Here is a 17,884-nt window from a genome sequence, read left to right on the forward strand (position 1 = left end):
TAATATGGACGTTAGTGTTTACAAGGTTTCCACGATTACACAACTTTTTTTTTTTTAAAAAGAAGCCGCTTGAATGCGAGTAAATAGTCAGTAAATGTATTTATTTGAGTAAACTATCCCTTTAATTTAATTTATAATCTATTATAAAAATCTGTTATCATAGATTATGAATGAGCTTTACACTAATAATACACAACCAGAAATAATCTACTTTTTAATATTAAAGGGACAGTTCACTCAAAAATGAAAAATCTGTCATCTTTTACTAACTTTTTACTCGTCACAAAGCTTTTTTCTGTTCAACACAAAAACGATATTTTGAAAAAGACCTGTATACTTTTATTAGATTTTTTTTTGTCCTGTTTCTGGTCCAAATATCTAAAAACTGTTAAATCAAGAATTATTTTCTAGATACTGTCCTGTTTTTAAAAATAACATGTCAAATATGTTGCTTGTTTTAAGGAAAAACTCACTTAATTTTGACATATTATTTCTTGATTTAAGAACTGTTTGATATTTGGTTTGACTAGAAACGAGACTAAAAAATTTAAGTAAGAAAAGCTTTTTAAGATTAAAGAGAAAATGTAATTCTCTCATCATTACTCACTTTCTACTTGTCACAAAGCTTTTTTTTCTGTTGAACACAAAATAAGATGTAACCTGTAACCATTGACCTCTATGGTATTAGTTTTTTCCTAGTATGGAAGTAGGTGGTTACAGGTTCCCACGTTAACACAAGTTTTTAAAAAAAATATTTGTTTGTGTTGCACAGAAAAAAGAAACCTTGAATGCTTGTAAATGTATTTATTTGGGTAAAATATCTCTTTATTATTTAATCAATAATCTGTCATCATAGATTTCGCTCATAATACACAATCAGTAATAATCTACTATTTAATATTAAAGGGACAGTTCACCCAAAAATGAAAATTCTGTCATCATTTACTCCCATCATTTACTAACCTTTACTAATGTACTCCCATTTACAAACCTTTTTTTCTATTAAACACAAAATAAGATAGGATATACTTTTTTTTTGCCCTGTTTATAATCCAAATATCTAAAAACTCTTAAATCTAGAATTATTTTCTAGATCCTGTCGTGTTTTTTAAAAATAATATGCCAAATATGTTGATTGTTTAGCAAAAGCTCGGTTAATTTTGACATTACTTTTTAAAACAAGGTTAAATGTTTTTCTTGTCTAGAAAATGCTTCTTAATTTAGGAATTGTTCGATATTTGGACTAGAAATGAGGCTAAATGAGTCTAAATAAGAAAAACATTTTAATATTAAAGGGATAGTTCACCCAAAAATATAAATTCTTTCATCATTTCCTCCCTACTTGTCACAAACCGAACACAAAGACGACTCCTAATATGGAAGTTGGTTGATACAGCTCCCTATGGTTACACAAGTTTTTAAAAATATCTTCGTTTGTGTTTGTAGAATTATTTAATTAAGAATGATGATCATCTATTGTTTTTTAATTATGAAACCTGCCAATGTATTTGTTTATTTTTGATTGTAATGGCTGTTTGTGCGATATTTCCTTTATATAAATAATGTATAATATTTAGTTACAGTGGCATTCATACTTTATGAAAAACCTTTGAAATGCCCACTAGAGGGAGTAACTTTTTAGTGCTTGGAAGTACCACTTGAAACATGCATCTATTTTAATTTATTGTGAATATTCAGATGTTCAAACCTGAGATGCGTTTCTCTAGTAAATGATATTTGGGCACGTTTCCATCAACTCAAAAACATCCTCACTGAAGTCATTATACTTCAAACTGGAAAAGATATACAAAAAAAAAATGTAAGCACTTAAAGCACATGAAACTGAAATGAGGAAATATAACTAAAAGAAAAAGTAGAAATATAAATTACCTACAAAATATATGTAGAATATATGCCATATCTTACAAACAACATGTAAAAACAAAGATGTATTTTAAATGTTTGGTTTAAACTTTAAGATAAATTATATAGTCAAGCCTAAAACTATTGATTCCCCTGGTAAATTCTGACTTAAAGTTTTTGTTCAAATGATTTTTTTTTCACAATTTATTTCACAATGATGTCTCTTGTACGTTGTTTTTTGTTTTGGGAGAAGTCAGTCATTTCTGATTTAAAAAAAAAGAATCTTGCTGTTTCAATAAATAAAAGTAACTTTTATTGTGCTACTTTTTTTTTTAAGTAATTAAGTCAGAAATTGCAAGGGGTATGAATAATTTTGGCCTTCACTGTATATATAAATGTACTGTAGTGATGGGTTGATCATGAACGATTTGTTCATTTTGAACGAATCTTCAATATGACTCAGGAACTACGAGTCCTCTCAGGGAGTGATTCGTTCATCCGCACGTGCGCACATTTGTTCAGGTATCGTTAATTTCAAGTCTTCATCACATTGGCAGAAGCCAATCATATGCATTTAGAGCCGGAAAAAGAATTGAACCGTTTATCTCTCGAGTCCTCTATCGGGTCTGAGTCACTCGTTCATCACGAGCCAATCATACGCGTTTAGAGCTGGAAAAAGAATTGATTCACTCACCTCTCGAGTCCTCTATCGGGTCTGAGTCACTCGTTCATCACGAGCCAATCGGATGCATTTAGAGCCGGAAAAAGAATTGAACCGTTTATCTCTCGAGTTCTCTATTGGGTCTGAGTCACTCGTTCATCACGAGCCAATCATATGCATTTAGAGCCGGAAAAAGAATTGATCCGCTCACCTCTCGAGTCCTCTATCGGGTCTGAGTCACTCGTTCATCACGAGCCAATCATACGCGTTTAGAGCTGGAAAAAGAATTGATTCGCTCACCTCTCGAGTCCTCTATCGGGTCTGAGTCACTCGTTCATCACGAGCCAATCGGATGCATTTAGAGCCGGAAAAAGAATTGAACCGTTTATCTCTCGAGTCCTCTATTGGGTCTGAGTCACTCGTTCATCATGAACCAATCATATGCATTTAGAGCCGGAAAAAGAATTGATTCGCTCACCTCTCGAGTCCTCTATCGGGTCTGAGTCACTCGTTCATCACGGGCCAATCAAACGTGTTTAGAGCCGGAAAAAGAATTGAACCGTTTATCTCTCGAGTCCTCTATCGGGTCTGAGTCACTCGTTCATCACGGGCCAATCAAACGTGTTTAGAGCCGGAAAAAGAATTGAACCGTTTATCTCTCGAGTCCTCTATCGAGTCTAAGTCATTCGTTCCTCACGGGCCAATCATATGCATTTAGAGCCGGAAAAAGAATTGATCCATTCATCTCTCGAGTCCTCTATCGGGTCTGAGTTACTCGTTCCTTACGGGCCAATCATACGCGTTTAGAGCCGGAAACAGAATTGATCCGTTCATCTCTCAAGTCCTCGGGTTTGAGTCATTCTCTCACGTGATGAACAAACGATCATGGCTCCTATCAGCTTAGACTGTGCATTGATTAAGTTTATGTGACTGTCAGTGTAACGTGAATGAACCCCTGACATTTAAAGACATGAAGAGGTGAGCTGAGCAAAGAGACAACAATACCTTCATAGAGAAAAGAGCAGGTAAACATTGAATTATTATTTTCTCCTTCTTATATTCTATTTATGATTTATTTGTCGTGCAATCAACCTTTTGGGCTAGTTGTAGATGTGTTTAGAAGCAATTTGTAACATTTTAATAATATTTTGGCAAATTGAACCAAATGAACGAAATGACTCAAAAAGATTTGTTCATCTTGATAAACGAGACTCAAAGATCCGAGTCAATAAAATGATCCGAACTTCCCATCACTAATGTACTGCAAAACATTAATTTAAAGGTCCCATGAAATTAAAATAAAGTTTTCTAGATATTAGCAGAGATGTATAGTAACGAAGTAGAACTACTTCACTACCATACTTAAGCACTAAAAGGCTGTATCTGTACTCTACTGGAGTATTGTTTTTATCTCCTATTTCCACGTTTACTTCGGTACATATTTTCGATGAGTTTAATACTTTAACTCCGATAGATTTTTTTTATATGCTGCATCGTTACTCGTTATTAGGGGTGTCAAAATGATTGATATCGGTTCAGTAATAGATCATAACCGGTTATTGCATACTGATGTCATTTATCTTATATGCACGATGTCGCAATACTATGGAGGAGGAGGCGAGGGCAAGTAAATAATGCTCTTACTACAGTGAAGCTCTGCACATGAGCCGATATTTCACTACTACGGAGAAATGCTGTAAAACTCCATCTTTACCCCTCTCTCTCTCTTTTTGGACATTTGACCCGCTGGCCTGTTCCTGAGGTAACTTTTCCTCTCCTCTCGGCCGTTAAAGTGATAAATGTGGATCCAGACACGAGCATGCCTAAGGTCCTGAGGTAAACAGCGCTTTCATTTCTAAAGCCGATCGCAATCCTTTCTGTTGAGCAGGTGAAGATCATAACCTATCATAGGGGTGTAAGACCTAGCCTGACAGCGCTCAAAAAGCAAGCGGGATAATATATACATCCGTTTATTTGCTATAAATGCTCATGCTGTCTTCTGTGCATGTATTGCAGTTTTGTTTAAAACATTCAGAAAGAGTGTTTTCTTTGAGCAGGTCAAATTAAGGGTACTGTTCATATATCTTACTACAGTATTAAAGAAATAAATTGTATTACAAATAATATATAAATATGAATACATCTTTAGAATTATGAATGGAAAGCATCGTCATTCGTCAATGCACCGAGATATCGAATTGAACCGAATCGATGGCATGATAATCGTAACCGAACCATAAGACCAGTGTAGATTTACACCCCTACTCGTTACAATTATAGACCTTTTTCTTGGCTACTGCATGGAGGGTGCCATAGTGACTAGCGTCTTCCGGTAGAATGTTTAGAACTTACGTTTACAGCGTTTAGTAAAATTTGTAAAATTGGGTAATTTGTGATCCGAAAATGGCTTTCAAGAGCATTTTGATTGGATTACAGAGTTTTTTTTGTAACACACAACTTTAAAAGGTGTCTGTTAAAGCTGTTATAATCTGTCAGATCTGTGGTTCAAGCACGAGAGAAGAACGTAAGCCGTGTTTCTTTACGTTCTGCCTAAATCCCATGCCCCCAAAAAAGATATTTAAAATAAACAAAACAATATGATGTCTTTTGACTGCTTTTTTTTAAATAACTACATTACACAACACTTGTACTTTTACTTTCAGTTCTTGAGTAGTAAGTTTTGAAATGAACTACCTGCAATACTTAAGTACAAAAAATGTTGAATACTTTAGTATTTCCACTTAAGTATGGTGCCTAAAGAGCACTTTATTGATAGAGTACTTGTACTTTTACTTAAGTCTGGGTCTGCAGTACTTTATACATCTCCGGATGTTAATATCAGTATTTTTAGTTTTTAAGATATCTATAAGCTAGCGCGCTCCAAAACAGTAACAAAATTCGGATAAAAGGATCAACGGTTTAATTCACGTTACATCATACTTTAATTTCTCATCAAATCATAGTCAATCAAATGCTCTCTAGTATCTGATGTGCCCCACCCCCATCAAGATGCTTCTCATTTGCTTTTCATTTGTTGCACTTGAGCTCAACCACTCTCACCGTCAGAGCTGTGATAAAACAAAACATTGTTGGCTGTTTTTTTTTTAAAGGGGAAGAGCTACACTGTGTCCCACCCTCTCTTTTTGATGTTTTTGTTGAGATAACGTCAAACATCGAATAAAAATGCCGAATTCAAAGCACTTCATGGGGCCTTTTATAGGATTTAAACATTTTGCATTTATACAAAATGTATCTTTTAAAATACAAATTCAAAAATATATTTTTAAATTATGCAAATATTGTTTTTTACAGTAATTGGTAATATGTTTGCCTTTTTAAATGTATTTAGTAAGTGCATGCTCATTTGCAAACTTACTTGAGTTCTGTCATTTGAGGATGGTCCAGCATTAATTTCACCAGTCGAGGCACAGATGAGTCTGTCATTTTGTTGTTCTTCAGGATCAGCGTTGATAAATAACTGCTAGCAGCAACAGAATCACATAACTCCTCAACACATGCGTCTGTCAGCGACAACATCTCCAGACTGCAGAAACAAGACGAGACGTAGAAAACACTCTTTCATCTGTGTCATTTTTACTAACACTTGCACCAGACACTTTCTTATGATCAGTTAAAAATCAAAAACAAAAATTGTGCATTTATAAAGTGAGCTTCACACAAGTGAGTGGGCTTGACAAACCACCTGTAGAAAGTGCACTCTGAGCACTAACAGTTCCTTTGTATAATTAGCACTTGTGTGTTTTGCCTCTTTTTGTTGAATCGCTGCATACCTCCTCAGTTGTACAGTGCATCCGGAAAGTATTCATAGCGCTTCACTTTTCACTTTTTATGTTTCAGCCTTATTCAAAAATGGAATAAATTCATTTATTTTCTCAAAAATCTACACACAATACCCCTTAATGACAATGTGAAAAAATAGTTTTTTTGTTGCAAATTTATTAAAAATAAAGCTGAAAAATCACATGTACAGAAGTATTGACAGCCTTTGCCGCAAAGCTCTAAATTGAGCTCAGCTACATTCTGTTTCATTCTTAAGATGTTTCAGAAGCTTAACTGGAGTTCACCTGTGGTCAATTCAGTTGATTGGACATGATTTGAAAAGGCATACACCTGTCTATATAAGGTCCCATGGTTGACAGTGCATGTCAAAGCACAAACCAAGCATGAAGACAAAGGAATTGTCTGTAGACCTCAGAGACAGGATTGTCATGAGGCACAAGGCTGGGGAAGGTTACAGAAAAATTTCTGCTGCTCTGAAAGTTCAGATGATCACAGTGGCCTCCATCATCCATAAGTGGAAGATGTTTGAAACCACCAGGACTCTTCCTAGTGCTGGCCGGCCATCTCAGCTGAGTGATTAAGGAAGAAGGGCTTTAGTCAGGGAGGTGATTAATAACCCGATGGTCACTCTGTCTGAGCTCCAGCGTTCTTCTGTGAAGAGAAGAGATCCTCACAGAAGGACAACCATGTGTGCAGCAATCCACCAATCAGGCCTGTATAGTAGAGTGGCCAGACGGAAGCCACTCCCCGCCTGGAATTTTCCTAAAGGCATCTGAAAGACTCTCTGACCATAAAAAAATAAATTCTCTGGTCTGATGAGACTAAAATTAAAAGCATTGGAGAGAATGCCAGACGTTACGTTTGAAGAAAACCAGGCACTGCTCATCACCAGGCTAACACCATCCCTACAGTGAAGCATGGTGGTGGCAGCATCATGTTGTGGGGATGTTTTTCAGCAGCAGGAACTGGAAGGATAGAGTCAAGAAGACTAGTCAGGATAGAGGGAAAGATGAATGCAGTAACGTACAGAGACATCCTGAATGAAAACCTGCTTCAGAGTGGTCTTGACCTCAGACTGGGGCAACGGTTCATCTTCCAGCAGGACAATGACCAAAGCACACCGCCAAAATATCAATGGAGTGGCTTCACAACAACTCTGTGAATGTCCTTGAGTGGCCCAGCCAGAGCCCAGACCTAAATCCTATTGAACATCTCTGGAGAGATCTGAAAATGGCTGTACATCGTTGCTTCCCATCCAACCTGATAGAGCTTGAGAGGTACTGCAAAGAGGAATGGGCAAAAATTCCCAAAGACAGGAGTGCCAAGTTAGTGGCATCATATTCAAAAAGACTTGAGGCTGTAATTGCTGCCAAAGGTGCATCAACAAAGTATTGAGCAAAGGCTGTGAATACTGATGTACATGTGATTATTCAGGTTTTTATTTTGAATAAATTTGCAACAATTTCAAAAAATATTTTTTTCACATGGTCATTACGGGATATTGTGTGTAGAATGTTGAGGAAATAAATGAATTTAATCCATTTTGGAATAAGACTGTAACATAAAAATATGTGGAGAAAGTGAAGCATTATGAATACTTTCTGGATGCACTGTAAATCCCTTTGGACAAAAACATCTGCTAAATGTAATGTAAATGCGAGACAGCCACATCATTTCCATAACCATATTTACATCCATCTATTTTTTGGAATATTGCATAAAAACTGGTTAATGGAAATGCCATCCAACTGAGTAGGATAAACTTTTTATCAGATAGTAGTACTGTACATAAACTACAACAGAATCATTTATTCATTTTCCTTCGGCTTAGTCTCTATTTCAGAGGTCGCGACAGCAGAATGAACTGCGATAAAAAGCAATGCTGCACATCTTAATTTGATTTGTGTTTACTAAGATTACAATTTTATTCAGATTAAGGTCATCAAAAATGGAAAAAGAAAACAATGCTTTATTTGCAAATGTTTTATGCGATATTCCAGTTCTGCGCATAAATCTAAATCGGATCTTTGAATGGAAGATATCACTCACTCCAGGTGATGCAGCTTGCAGGATTTGTGTCTCAGCGCCTGCCACATGTGTTTGGCTCCACCATCACCAACATCATTGACTCCTACAGAGAGACTGATGAGTCTCGACACACCAGACATTAACACCATCCCTAATGCTCCAAACACCTCCTCAGTCAACTCACATCTCTCCATTCTGCAGGAACAAAACAAACTTGTACTAGTCCGATTTCATACCAAGCTCCTAAAGTCAATGTGACAGCAAAATTGACGTCATTCATAAACGTACTTTTATTATCCACTGCATCTTTTTCTAAAGAAAAGTCTAAAGGATTATTTTCATAACTTCATAACTTCATATATTTTAAAATCCAATAATGTTCTGTATTTCTGAATCATAGCGCTACTTCTGTGAGTGAGATTGAAATAATGCTTTTGAAGTCTTTCTAAAGTAAAAAGAGCAGTAAAATGGAATCAAAACTGCTGTATAGTTAAACACACTCCCAGGTCACTTTATCACACTGGTCCAACTGTTCGTTAATGCAAATTTCAGATCGCTCAATCACATGGCAGCAACCCAATGCATTTTGGCATGTAGACATGGTCAAGACGATCTGCTGCAGTTCAAACCGAGCAACAGAATGGGGAAGAAAGGGGATTTAAATGACTTTGAACGTGGCATGGTTGTTGGTGCCAGACGGGCTGGTCTGAGTATTTCAGAAACTGCTGATCTACTGGGGTTTTCACGTACAACCAACTCTAGGGTTTACAGAGAATGGTCTGAAAAAGAGAAAATATCCAGTGAGCGACAGTTCTGTGGGCGCAAATGTCTTGTTGATGCCAGGGGTAAGAGGAGAATAGCCAGACTGGTTCCAGCTGATAGAAAGGCAACAGTAACTCAAATAAGCACTCATTACAGCCAGCTGAAGACCACACCAACTGTCACTCCTTTCAGCTAAGATCAGGAAACTGAGGCTACAATTGGCACAGGCTCACCAAAAGTGGACAATAGAAGATTGGAAATACATTGCCTGGTCTGAGTCTTGATTTCTGCTGCAACAATCGCATGGTAGGGTCAGAATTTGGCATCAACAACATGAAAGCATGGATCCATCCTGCCTTGTATCAACAGGTCAGGCAGGTGGTGGGGGTGTAAAGGTGTGGGGGATATTTTCTTGGCACACTTTGGGCTCATAAGTACTCATAAGAGCATTGTGTCAACACCTCAGCCTACCTGAGTATTGTTGCTGACCATGTCCATCCCTTTATGACCACAGTGTACACATCTTCTGATGGCTACTTCCAGCAGGATAACGCACCATGTCATAAAGCGTGAATCATCTCAGACTGATTTCTTGAACATGACAATGAGTTCCCTGTACTCAAATGGCCTCCACAGTCACCAGATCTTAACCCAATAGAGCACTATTGGTAAGTGGTGGAATAGGAGAGTCGCATCATAGATCAACTGCGTGATGCTATCATGTCTCTATGGACCAAAAGCTCTGAGGAATATTTCCAGTACCTTGTAGATTTTATGCCACAAAGAATTAAGGCAGTTCTAAAGGCAAAAGTGGGTTCAACACAGTGCTAGCAAGGTGTACCTAATAGTGGCCGGCAATTTAAAAGAACAGTTTTTTTACCTTTAATCCTGTATATTAAAATATCACTTTCAGATTTTTTTAGCATTATTACTTGTCTTAGGTGTTATGTGATCCTTCAAACAGTATTCTAATTTGCTCTAAATTTCTTATTATAATCTATGTTGAAAGTTGTGCTACTTGATTAAGAGTGAAAACTTTGATACAGGGCCTTTTTACTTTAAATAAAAATCTTCTGTAACATTATAAATATATTTTCTATAATCGTTCATTAATTTTCTTTTCAACTTAGTCCCTTTATTAATCTGGGGTCGTCACAGCAGAATGAACTGAAAACTTATCAGCATATGTTTTACGCAGCAGATGCCCTTCCAGCCACAACCCATCACTGGGAAGCATCCATACACACTCATACACTACAGACAATTTAGCAATTCACCTATACCACATGTCTTTGGACTTTTGAGGGAAACCGCAGCACCCGGAGGAAACCCACGCGAACATGGGGAGAACATGCAAACTCCACACAGAAATGCCATATGACCCAGACAAGGCTCGAACCAGTGACCTTCTTGCTGTGAGGTGAACATGCTATCCACTCCGCCACCACGTCGTCCATTTTCTATAATTGTTTTTATCTATTTAATGCATATTTGCTTAATACAATTAATGATGTCTATTAAAACATCAAATATTTATAGTTATATCATTTTAGCATATATTAAAATAATATTAACAATTAATGTTATAACCTACCATTACCTCTATTCCATTTCTAATTTCAATGTGAAATTGTGTATCTCATTTGCATACATACTGAAGTATCTCAAGTGTGCAATTAGGAGTCATGAGGGCTTCACATATCTGCATCGCTCCTGATTGGCCGAGATCATTGACGGACAGGTCCAGCTCGGTCAGACAGCAGTGTTCTGATTGGATGGCAGCTGCCAGAGATGAGCAGCAGGAGTCAGTCAACCCGCAGGAAAACACTCTGTGAGTAAAACACATACAGATACAATGCTGCATCAAGGCAGTAGGTCCTTACAAATGTATTCTGGATATATTATTGATTTATAAAGTATAGGGCATTCAGTTTTAACACACAAAGAACAAATATTTTGTTAATCTGACCAAAAAAAACTTATATAAATAATATTTATTAGAACTTTAGAAGAAATATTACCAGACATTCATAGAATAATGCAAATATTAACATTTAACTCAAATCCATATCCCATATACTGAAAATATTTAAGTGATATCTCTCTCTTTTTCATACACTGGTGTGTGTGTGTGTGTTAAATTTTTTTTTTTAAGAAATTAATACTCCCACTTCCCACCATATGAAGCAATAGACTGTGTAGCTGTCGTCAGAAGCAATTCTTATATATTACACTCTATAAACATAAACTTTACATTAAAAGAGTCAATAAATAGTTAAAATGTTCAAATTAATTATTAGAATAAATAAGTAATGTACATTTGTTGTTAATGCATGTTAATTCATTTAAAGTTATTTAACTAAAACTATAAGGGGGACGGGATAACCTTTTCTTGTTACGTTTAGCTTGGGAATTATTTCATTGTTGCAATCAAGATATTCTTCCGTTGCACTACAAGTGATACAGTCACAAGGTGCTGTGCTAAAACACATTTTTAAGGTTTAAGAAGCGCAAAGAAGTTTGTTTAAGAGAAACTGCAACCCTTCAAGTTTATTCCTCTTGAGTTAGAGAGGCCAATGAGGTATGTGTCGTATGGTGTTAACGTATGTGAACATGTATGATTATGTGTCCGTATGTAATGTATAATTAGCCAATTAAGTGTATTTCTTTACATGTTGAATGTGCACTTTATTTTTTGGTTGTATGTATGTTGTTCATTACGTGCAACATCACCTTTAAAGGGTTAATTGAAGTTTATGTATTTCTTCTCATAGTTCTGACGGCAATATTGGGACATAAAAGAGTGCAAGGCTAGACATGACATGAGTACAAGACATACTACAGACCCGTGTCCGAATAAATGTCAGTTAAAATCAAGAACGACTTGAGCCTTTGTTTCATCTCGAGGGGAGTAACAGACTGATCAAAAAGAATAATGTTGAAGCACTATTCTAAATAAATAATTTCAATAAGTTATTTAAACTTATTTCAGTTTCTACTCTTTTACTGTTTTAAAATTAATTATAATTATTAATAATGTAATTATTATACATAATGATTAATAATACATATTTCTTAAGCTGCAGTTCATTATATTAGTAAAAAGTATAATGTTTAAATTGACTACAAAGACTGAGTAATGTTAAAGGGCACCTATGGTAAAAAAATCTACTTTTTAAGCTGTTTGGACAGACATGTATGTAGGCAAAGTGTATAGACCGTCATATTGGGGTGATACAAACACACCTAGTCCTTCTTTTTTAAATTTAACAACAACGGTGTCTTTTTTAAATTTAAAAACGGAGGACCAATTAGAGAGGTTTTGAAATCGACCACAACTTGACGTAGGAGTGCTCTCCCCCCGCCCACCAATATTGATTGACAGGCGAGCATTGCAATATCCTCAGTTTGGTGTTTCACGTCCGCCATTTTTAGTGTGTGAGTCGAAGCGATGTCACTAAAGAAACACCCTTGCTCTATTTTTGGATGTAAGGCTCATTGGGCTCAACACAAGAGCCTTCATCGTTTTCCTGCAAATGAGCGACAGAGATTTTACATTTAGCGGCCATTTGTGCTGAACACGCAGTGAATGCAACGTGTCGATAAAAACAGCTGATCCTCCAAGTCAGCACTCTCTCTGAAAACACTCGGCAGGCGGATCAACATTCACTACATGATCGCTCTCATCGGCGCCATTATTTGTAACTTTAGGTGGGTTTGCAAACGTGTACTTTTCATTGCATCTTCCTTAAACTTCAGCCATTAGCATTTCCCGCGGTCACAGAAGCTCCCTGTCATCTTAACTAGATGCAGCTGGAAAGTGTGAGCGCGTTGCATCACGTACACAACCCTCTATTCGAAATTACAAACTTGCATTACTTTCAACTGTCAAGTCGGCGACTGTCCGTGGCACCTAGCTACGACTCAGGACACTGTTCATATTTCTGCCGCACCACAGAGCGACATCTGAATAGTTTCATTTTAAATAACATGCGAATGTGCGCGCCTTGTGTGTGTGATACTTTCAACTGTCATGTGCGTGCCATGTCGCGGCTCTGAGCAGCGCTTTAGTCTCGGTGTACAACTCGGAACTTTAAACTAGCACACGGTTGGCTTTAAAAATATACAAAGACACAAATGATTTTGTAACTACCACTCTGACATATTCTGCTTGGTCTGTGTCCAAATCTAGGTCGTACATGTACGGCTGAATGCTGGTCCTCTCACTCATGTTGCTTCTCTCTGTTTGCCTGTCGGTTGCCATACACAACGCGGGGGAGCTCTTGGCTCCGCCCCCTTGTTAAGTTGTGCGGGAAGTGGAAACTAATTTTAATGTGAAGCAACACACCCCTAAAACAACGACCTGTGTACACAGCCCCAAAATGACACTTTTAAACACATTCAAAACTCCTAAAAAAGGGGTAAACTAGGTGTATGTATACACTATTTTAAATTGTAAACACATTTTAGAGTTTTACCATAATTTTTTACTTGATTTTGGATTCAATAAATAGCCGGAACAAAAGAGAAATCTTTCAAAATGATTAAAAAACACACTGATCTTACAAACCTTTGAATAATTTATACAACATATATAAACTCTCTATATTTAGAGGTGTTTAGAAGTGATTTTTCAAACATAACAGTAGGTTACCTCAATATTTTGAGGCGTCCTTTCCGCATGACTTGTGAGATCAGCTCCATCCCGTCATCCATCACTGCATTCCTGCTCAAATTTAGCATGTTCAGCTCTGAAAAATCACTGTTTAAAGCTGAAGACAGAGCGGACATGGACGTTGCCGTCAGTGAGCAATGATCCAGACTGCAAAATACAAACACACATAAACAACGATCAACATACTAAACAGTGTGGGTTTTCATATCTCTGTAGAGGGCTGCACAACATTGCTGACATTGCAATATTTAGTTTTTCTGTTTTTTGAGTTTGTAGCCTGTCATACTGAACAGGGCAAAGACGGTTGCGCCACAAGACGGCGACAACGACCATATAATAAGCCCTTAAAGGAGAAAAACAGTTTTCTTTTCGCATTTTAAACTACAGTTGATCAAATCATTAGAAAACAAGTAAGTCACATTCAAAGTCATCTCTCTTTTTGTATGTTTTTGTATGTAGTGTTGTATTTTTAACATATAAGCCCCTTTCACACAGCGATACCGGTAAATATCTGGAAAATTTCCGGAACGACTTTACCGGTATATTCAAAAAAGCGCTGTTCACACAGGCGAGGACGTTACGGATATTTTCCGGAAAAGAGCATTCACACATCCATTCCAAAATACCGGTAAATTCTGACATCATTCACCACAAATGAGCTTTAAACGGCTGCGCTTGTGTTTGTAAACATTTTACTAAATTACAAACTCTGTGGATGATCAATATTGTGAATAACTTTCGCAGGATCACTTTCGCATGTCGAAATGTTCATAATATGTGCGTGTGCAGGTGCTCACAGGCTGTTTCACAGCCACACGCAAAGCTTGAAGGTAAACAAACAACGGCTTATCATAAGCATCTCATCGATGATTATTTACACAGTTGGCATTAAGAAGAACATATAAACGTGATCTGACTAACTTCTACCAGCTAAATGTGTCTGGAAAAATATTCAAAGGCTTTTATTCTCACAAACCGCGCGGAAGTGAATGCGTCTGACTGTTGTGATTGGCTAAAGCAGACGTTTCACGTCAGCACGTTCTAGACGTGCACGCGCTTATTACGGGAATCTTCTTTCTGCATTCACACAGCGCAGCATTCCGGCAAATTGCCGGTAATCTTACAACTTCTCTTTCCGGAAAATAGCCAGAACGAATTTACCGGTATTTTCAAAAAGGACCTGTTCACACATACAACCTTTCCGGAAAATTGCCGGCAATTTTCCGGAAAGGTCCGTATGTGTGAAAGGGGCTATAATCTGCTAGTGTTTGCTTTGCTTTGGCTTTTACGCGGTTAATTATTGTGATCTCCCGATTGCAACAGAGAAATGCTGGGAAATCTCTGTAGACTGGCAACATTTCATGTTGTTCAGCCTTATAATCTTAAAATGTGAGCAAAGTAACCTGTTTTGTCATCACTTTAGACACGATGCTAAAGAATCATTCAAATAATAACTATACAATGACGTTCGTGAAATAGAAACGGCTTCTGCTGTTCTGTCAACAGCTGCAGATACGAATAAATGGCGGAAGAAAGTAGTTCCTCGTACAAAAGAATTTTTAAGACTCTCTGTTTGATTTTCTTTTTATATATAGATGGATAGATAGATAGATAGATAGATAGATAGATAGATAGATAGATAGATAGATAGATAGATAGATAGATAGATAGATAGATAGATAGATAGATAGATAGATAGATAGATAGATAGATAGATAGATTAAAGCAGTTTATAGATAGAAAGAAAGAAAGAAAGAAAGAAAGAAAGAAAGAAAGAAAGAAAGAAAGAAAGAAAGAAAGAAAGAAAGAAAGAAAGAAAGAAAGAAAGAAAGAAAAAGAATATATTGTGCAGCCCTATCTCCATATTATGAACAGTTCAAGTGTACTTGATTTCCTGTAGTTTGCAGTTTTCCAATGCACCGCTGAGTTGAACCAGGCCCTGATCTTCCAGATTATTCCCACAGAGATCCAAAACACGCAGACCGGATCCTCCAGAGAGCATTTCAGCCATTGCTTCACAATCAGCTGCGGTCAATGAACATCTAGACAAGCTAAAAACAGTGAGCACAGCATTCAGTATTTTAAACATAATACATCAGTAGCTGGGCTGCACAATATATCGTTTCAGCGTCGCTATTGCAATGTGCAAAATCGCAATAGTCACATCACAGAATATGCGATTTCAGTTTATTCATTTCTTAGGAAATTTGAGAGGAATTATCGCTGTAATGAACAAACTGTAGGATTCCACGTGCATTTAAACCATTTGTTTGCATAAGAAATGTTTTATTAAAGATTAATACTATGTAACGTTTTATACAATGATGACTATGCATTGTTACTTATTTACGTTTTATCATTTGAATCATCCCAATCAATATAAAATAATAATTTCTTTACAAAATTAGTTATTCAAGTCATCTGGTGAAATTATATTCATTTCGCAGCGAAACAAAACCTTGCAATGTCATTTTTTTCCAATATTGTGCAGCCCTAATCAGTAGCACACAAACTCCTGATAGAACCAATGGGAGGATTTCTATATTAAACGGGTTCATACTGTAACTAATAATGATCTTACTTGATTGATTGCAGTTTGGAGCTTGTGAGTGCATGACTGAGGGTTTTAACGGATTCTCTTTCCAATCTGGAGTAGGAAAAGTCCAGGGCGATGGTCTGTCCATCAGCCAGTGCTGCTGACAGGTGTGTGATAGCTGCCAAACTGAGGCGACTCTGTGATAGACTGACCAGATAAAATCACACACTTGGTTGATTATAATAATATGAACAAATAAAAGTCTCACTTTACAATATGGTTCTATTAGTAAACATTAGTTAATGGAAATAAAGTCGTTTGTTTTTAATTCTGTAACACTTTGGTTTAAGTTACAATTCATGCTGTTAACTACTGCCTAATATTAAGATATGAACAGTTCTTTAGTAGTTATAAAGTACGATCTTATTATGCATTCCTAATCCTACCCAATACCTAAACCCAACTTCTACCTCACTCACTATTAATAAGCAGCTAATTAGTAGTTTATTTAATTAGTAGTGTTAGTTAATGGTTTGTTAATAAAGTGAATTGTGACAAAATAGTGTTACCTTTAGAAACTAAAACAGAAACTGTATATATACCACATACAAATGGGAGTTATAGGTACCATAGATTGTTATGGGTCAAAAATGCTACCAGCAACAAATCCATATACAGTATTTCTTCTTTCTGGCTGTTCTTTCCATGAAGGTATTCTGTAGCAAAGCCCAGACATGTCTTCTTGTTGGTTAGTGAAGCTGAATTTTTTTTTGCACAACAATTATCTGGCTTTTTGGCAAAAAAAAAAAAAAAAAAAAAAAAAAGAGAGAGAAATTAGTTGGAAGTCAGCGGGAGATATTAGTTTTTTCCCCTCAAGTGGATGTTCTGCTTATGGTGTGACGTCACGTATCAATGAAAGTATCTTAAATTGTGTTCCCAAGATAAACAAAGCTGTCAGGGGATTGGAACGACATGATGGTGAGTAATTAATACTAGAATTTAATTTTTTTGCGTGAACTAACCCTTTAAAACACAGTTCAGGTCAACATTATTTGCCCTCCTTAACCTTTTGTTTGCTTGGTTTATTGTTAAAAGCAAACTAAAATTAAATGTTTCAATTAAGTGGTGTAAATTAATTAGATTTAGTTTAAACGTACATACTCTCGCCCGATGGATAGAGGACAAAGGCAGATTCTGCTTGACTAGTGTATTCAGTGTAGGAATTTTATTTTAGGGGGGCTCAGCTCCTTATAAGGTAAAAAAAAAAAAATATATATATATATATATATATATATATATATATATATTTACATTTAGTCATTTAGCAGACGCTTTTATCCAAAGCGACTTACAAATGAGGACAAGGAAGCAATTTACACAACTAAGAGCAGCAATGAATAAGTGCTATAAGCACGTTTCAGGTCTGTTAAGTCTAAGAAGGAAGTATTAGTAGTATTAGTATTTTTTTTTTTTTTTTTTTTTTTTTTTTTTTGGGTACAGTTAGTGTGATATTCAGAGAGGCAATTGCAGATTAGGAAGTGTAGTGGATATATATATA

General features: G+C 36.4%; 1 protein-coding gene across 10 annotated transcripts in view; it reads right to left on the minus strand.

Annotated features, from left to right (window-relative positions):
- si:ch73-233m11.2 overlaps nt 1–17,884 on the minus strand; it is a 30,438-nt gene that overhangs the window by 5,805 nt on the left and 6,749 nt on the right. For 3 of the 10 annotated variants that reach the window (XM_073910053.1, XM_073910052.1, XM_073910055.1), the window contains exons 3-9: nt 16,372–16,533; nt 15,677–15,841; nt 13,770–13,937; nt 10,771–10,944; nt 8,375–8,548; nt 5,901–6,068; nt 1,709–1,793 (exon numbers count right to left, since the gene is read on the minus strand). In XM_073910053.1, the coding sequence (XP_073766154.1) occupies nt 1,724–1,793; nt 5,901–6,068; nt 8,375–8,548; nt 10,771–10,944; nt 13,770–13,937; nt 15,677–15,841; nt 16,372–16,533 (1,081 nt within the window). In that variant the 3' untranslated portion in view covers nt 1,709–1,723. Of the gene's footprint in view, nt 1–1,666; nt 1,794–5,900; nt 6,069–8,374; nt 8,549–10,770; nt 10,945–13,769; nt 13,938–15,676; nt 15,842–16,371; nt 16,534–17,884 lie in introns of those variants that run through there. The other 7 variants (XR_012384077.1, XR_012384080.1, XM_002663065.7 and 4 more) reach the window with 4 other exon arrangements.

This window comes from Danio rerio, chromosome 8 (assembly GCF_049306965.1).
Source record: "Danio rerio strain Tuebingen ecotype United States chromosome 8, GRCz12tu, whole genome shotgun sequence".
Taxonomy (NCBI): domain Eukaryota; kingdom Metazoa; phylum Chordata; class Actinopteri; order Cypriniformes; family Danionidae; genus Danio; species Danio rerio.